This window comes from Zingiber officinale, chromosome 5B, assembly GCF_018446385.1.
Source record: "Zingiber officinale cultivar Zhangliang chromosome 5B, Zo_v1.1, whole genome shotgun sequence".
Lineage (NCBI taxonomy): Eukaryota > Viridiplantae > Streptophyta > Magnoliopsida > Zingiberales > Zingiberaceae > Zingiber > Zingiber officinale.
The window spans coordinates 135721507-135727354 of record NC_055995.1 but is presented as its reverse complement, the minus strand read 5'-3'; the positions used below and the strand labels follow the sequence as shown (position 1 = coordinate 135727354).

The 5848-nt window shown below is 40.3% G+C and overlaps 1 protein-coding gene across 1 annotated transcript; it reads left to right on the top strand.

Annotated features, from left to right (window-relative positions):
* Window positions 1–323: 323 nt before the first annotated feature.
* LOC121987095 (transcription factor MYC2-like) lies at window positions 324–2759 on the top strand. The gene is made up of 2 exons (XM_042540999.1): window positions 324–327; window positions 895–2759. Exons 1-2 carry the CDS (start codon window positions 324–326, stop codon window positions 2757–2759), a joined length of 1869 nt encoding a protein of 622 aa, XP_042396933.1.
* Window positions 2760–5848: the final 3089 nt, after the last annotated feature.

Sequence of the window (5848 nt, the reverse complement as noted above, 5' to 3'; positions counted from 1 at the left end):
CACCTGCCTAGTTTCACTCACTAGGTCTTTCACCTAGCTTCACTCATCAGGATTTTTCCTTGTCTAACCTCTAGTTAGGACTTTCCCAGTCAAGTATCCGGTCAGCGTTGACCTACTTGACTCTTCTTCACATCGAACTAGTCATCCCTTGACCAAAGAGGAATTGTATCAACAATCTCTCCAATCGGACGATTGCATCTGCAATCTCTATGTATTGTCAAATATCGAAACCCAAATACCAAGACTTAAGCTTGAGTCAACCAGGCCAATCTTGACCTAGGGATATTGCACCAACAGCTTCTACCCTGTAAAATACAGAAACGATGGGTCTATTTTCGGAAAGGTCTCAGAATGTCAGAATAGTCGATCATTTTTTGGAAATACATCGACATTCGTGTATAGAGGGAAAATAACACTATAAAAGGAGTTTTCTCTTAAAGGTGCAGGTATGCATGATTACGCACACAGAGTACACTGTTCATTTTCTGCTATTCATCGTCTTCTATTTCCTCTCGACCTCTTATCTGACTTGAGTGTCAGAGTGCCTGTGTCGGGGACATCTCCCTGGCCCAGTTGCTGACGTTTTCTTCCATCTATGTCTTTTTATATGCAGGACCGTTTGACATTATCTTCTTTCAACTCAAAATTTTCTCACGGTCAATATCGAAACTACTTAATCCATTGTCCATCTTCTCCAATTTCAGACAGTATCATCTATTATAGGTCGCGGAAGTGTTAAGAGTTAAATATGATTTTAATTTATGATTGAGAGTTATCGTGGATTATCAACTAATTTTTTGTTTAAAATAATATAATCTGTTTATAAAATGGTAGACTTAATAACAAATTTGCTAAATATGACATGATCACACAATTACAAATTTACCCTTCAAGGGAGACCGGCAACAGAGGCTGGCCGGGCCCTACTCGATCGATACCACCTCGGGAACTACGTTATTAAACCTCCTCCCCTCCGCACTCTTCCTATCCCAACTGCCGCCGCCGACGACGACGACGACGACGAGGACGACAACGAACGTACGACATCCCACGACAACGCCTCCATGATGGATGCCTTCCTCTCCCTCTCCTCTTCCACCGCCGTCACCCACCGCAATGTAATTAGCAGCTGGAACTGTCTTCCTCAAGAGCCGCCTGCCTTGCCCTCCTCCTCATCCTCCTCCCCCTCCTCTCACTTTACTGTCACCGCTTCTATACCAGCCCCTAAGTTCGCCGGGGAGACCCTCCAGCAGCGCCTCCACTCGCTCATCGACGGCGCCAGCGACAATTGGAACTACGCCATCTTCTGGCAGCTCTCCCCAGCCGCCGCAGGCGTCGCCCTCACTTGGGGCGACGGGTACTACCGGGGATTGGACGAGGACAACAGAGTACTGCACCGGAGAAAGGGGAAAACTGGAGTTCGAGCCGAACCAAGCCTGGAGGTCAACTCCTTCATGTCCGGCGGCAGTGGCAATGACTCGGCCGACGAGAAGGTCACTGACACCGAGTGGTTCTTCCTCGTGTCGATGACGCAGACGCTTGCTCCCGGATCTGGGCTCCCGGGACAGACCCTCCTCACCGGTTCGCCGGCGTGGTTGACGACGGAGGAAGTCTTGGAGGCGGACCCTTGCGAACGTGCAATGCTGGCAAGGGTGTTCGGGTTCCGCACTATGGCCTGCGTTCCCCTGCCCTGCGGCGCCGTCGTCGAGGTCGGTTCAACGCAGGAGATCTACCAGAACGTCGATTTCTTGAACAAGATCAGAGAGCTCTTCCATGGCCGCACTGCAACTACATCGTGGCAGCCGTCGGTGGAGCACGGAGCGCTCCAGGAACCTTGCGATCTCTACATCTCCGAGCCATCCGCCTCGAAGCCTTCTAATTCCTCTGTTAACGTCGCGATTTCCCCAACTGGGGGCGGAGCCGACTCCCTCTGCACCGACAAGTACATCTCCCACGAGATCAAGAAGTCTTCTTCAAGCAACGACGACGACGATTGGTTCCTGTCCACGCCCATTGCGGCGGTGAAGCTGGAGGGCCTTCTTGACTGTATCGCCGGAGACAGCTCGGACCGCTACTCCGACATGCAGGCATCGGTCCGGGAGGTGACGAGAAGTACTGCGCTGATGGATCCAGCATATAATCGGCCGAAGAAGCGGGGGCGGAAGCCGGCGAACGGGCGCGAGGAGTCAGTGGACCACTTGGAGGCGGAGCGGCAGCGGCGCAAGAAGCTGAACCAGAGGTTCTACTCGCTGCGCTCCGTGGTGCCCCACGTGTCCAAGATGGATAAGGCCTCGCTGCTCGCCGACGCCGTCGCCTACATCAACGAGCTCCGTTCCAAGGCGAAGGCGCTCGACGCGGACAAGAGAAGGCTGCTGGCCGAGCTGGCGGAGCTCGAGGTAAATAAGGAGACGGCCACCGCCGCCACCGGCAGCCAAACGCCGACCAACCCCCCACCGGGAAGCATGGTGCGGTGCTCCGACGCCTTGATGGAGGTGGAGGTGAAGATTTTCGGGCGGGAGGCGATCGTCCGGGTGCAGAGCGACTGGCAGCGCCACCCGGCCGCGAGGCTGATGGCGGCGCTGCGCGAACTGGAGCTGGAGGTGAACTGCGCCAACGTGTCGGTGGTGAAGGAGCTGATGATGCAGCAGGTGACCGTCAAAATGACGAACCGGGTCTACACGCAGGAGCAGCTAACGGCGGCGCTGTTCGCCGCCGTCGGCATCGCCGGAGAAACCTGCCGATCACAAACATCGAGCTAGGAATAGTTAATTGAAGCTTTCTCTCTACATGCATGGCATCGCCACCGATTGCTAGCTTCACCCAGTGTATCATTATTTTTTAATTATTTGATCAAAAACCTCGTCTTTAACTGGAATTCATGGAACAGCTAGAACAAAAACCTCTGAAATAAAAACTTTCAGGCAGTTCAAAGTTCATATGAGATGATTAAGGTAATTAAGATCATATGTTAATGTAATTAAGATGATTATGTAGCATATAGGCTTATTGATAAGTTGATTAAGGATGATTAGTTAGCTAGACTCATTTTATAGCACGAAAGAATATGGTGGTAAAAGATGAATATGTTCGTCCCTAGAGTCTCCGTCAATCTGTCTCAAGGTTAATACGGAGAAGTTAAATCACGGACGACTATTAGTCTTTGGAATAATAACTAACACATAAAAGAGATATTTATCTCGAATTTGTCGAGATTCGAACCCCATATCTAATGATGATAATACTTCATGTGTAACCACTAGATCGTCCCGAGGACACAATCAATTGGATAGATGGAACAAACTCAATTGATTTGGGTTATGTTGGAGCGAGGTGATCCTCAGAAATTATATTTCATGAGCTCATAATTATAAATTCAGCCATATGATTTTAAGAAAAACTCGACAAGATTCGAACGACATAAAAGAAACAAAAGGATCTATATCATCGTGTAAATGTGAGGTCTGAGATTAGTTGAGCTAGTGACAAAAGGATGAATACTTCCACATAAAAGAATGTCTATTGATTGCATGTCCTTCAGTTTGGTTTTATTATAGTGTTAATGATTACTTTGCTTCGAGTCTATACCGACTTTTTTTTTTTTATGGATGGTTATTTTAATAGGTTTCGAAGTTAATTTTTAATTGATGTAAAATAAAGATCATTATACTAGGATAAATACCTTATCATTTATCCCCTTTTAAAAAAATACAAGAAACGTGAAAGTGACAACTTAATCTTTTGCACCTAGTTTAAGAAATAAAACAAAGGAAACATTTTACTCCATGGGAATTGGATTCTTGGATGTTTACTTATTTTGGCAATAATGGTAGCATATGTTGTTTGAACTAGATTAAAACTTGCCTTTTAAAGACTATTGAGACGAAAAAGGTGGATTATCTATCACGAACATCAAGAAGGTAGGACGACGCATTAGTTAGATCTAACATGGGGATAAATAGGTTCCTCATCTAGGATCCCTAAGGATGAACAGGATGTCCTTTCGGAATAGTCTAATGGCTAACCTATGAGTTGTTATTATCATAAGATCTGAGATTTAAATTTCAGTAAAGTCGAGATAAATGTCTCCTTTATGTGCTAATCATTATTCCAAAGACTAGTAATCGCCGATGATTTATTTTCTCTATGTTGACCCTAAGATGAATTGACGGGGGCGCTGAGGTAAATGTATTCGCTCTCAATTAAAGGCACCTTCAAGATTATAAAATTAGAGAGTAAGAAAGAAATTCACTATGCTTAAAATTTTTCAAGACGTTTAATTTTAAATGAACTCTCTAAAAACATATTTTGGATGTCTTCAATTGATTGCTTAGTTGACAGTTTAACTGATTTGTTTAGTTGACTGCTTAGTTGACAGTTTAACTGATTTGTTTGGAGTTGTCAGGACTTCAACTCTAGGTTTTTGGGTGAGATCCAAATATCCTATCCATCTAGACTATAACATATTAATGTTTATAATTGTTAGTTAATTATTTAATAACTAATTAATTTTTTATATATATAAAAAGAAGGGTAAAACAGTAAATAATTTAAAACAACTCCAGAATCGTTTATTTATACTAGTGCGATTTAAAAGTTAGAAGAAATGAATAAAAGTAATTTAGTTCATTAGACTGATGATTCCGAATGTTGAGGAAGCGACGGAGGTTTTTTTCTAACAATTCAGATTATTTGATATTTTTTTTTATCAATGACTATGATTGAGTATTTATTATTCTCCAAATTTAAAACATAAAGAGCTTATTTTTATCATTTTATATCATATTATTTATTCTCATATTTCAATTCTAAAATATCAATCACTTTCGACTTCAATTTTCAAATGAGGATCACAATATTCAATCTATTGATGATAAGCTCAAGCAAATTTCGACAACCAAAATATAAGGAAGTACCGATGACAATCAGAACTGTCTCAACCATTATTGACGTCCCATGCGGAAAAACAATTAAGGCCTTAATTTTTTTTTTAAAAAATAAATATTAAAAATATTATTAGAGACATTTAATTTTATTAATAAAATTTAAAAGGATAGTTTTATACATTGTCAATGATTATTTATGCAATTGAAAAGAGTGACCAATTAGGTCACGTAACAATAACTTTATCTTATATCAAATTTTACTTCTTTATTAGTAAAATTTTAAAAATAAAAAATATTTTATGTTAACTAATTTGATAATGAGGAATAAATTATTGTAATACTATTAATATACATTTTAATTGCTATTTAAAAAATTTATAAATCAATTTTAACTTTGACAAAGTAAAGTCTTGATGCAACGATAAAAATTATTGTTGTGTGATCTAGATGTATAAGTTCGAATAATAGATATAGGTACTACATATAATAGATCCTCCCCTACGATTTCATATTAGCAAGATCTTCATGAACCAAGCTGTATTTTTATTAATTTTAATTTCGATAAATTATCAATGTAAAAAAAATAAAAATGATTAAATTTAAATCTAAAAAATAAAAAATTATTGACCAAATATAATTTAACTAATAAAAAATTAAAATTATGATGAAAATAAATCTTGATTAAAAATTATTTTAACCATAATTTTAAATATTTAATATCTAATTCATGTATTTTATATATATATATATATATATAATTGGTGGGCTCCGATATAATAGGCACCAAATCGTCATCAGATTTAGTTTTAAATAAAATATAACATATTTTAATTTTTTTTATTTAGTTTTACAATTTAAAATAAAATTTCCGTTATAAAACTTTTAGAAATATTTAGTTTTTTCTGAACCCTTCGACCGTTCTATCGAGTGTTCAAAGCACCAGCGTGACACCAGCTCGAGCCGAA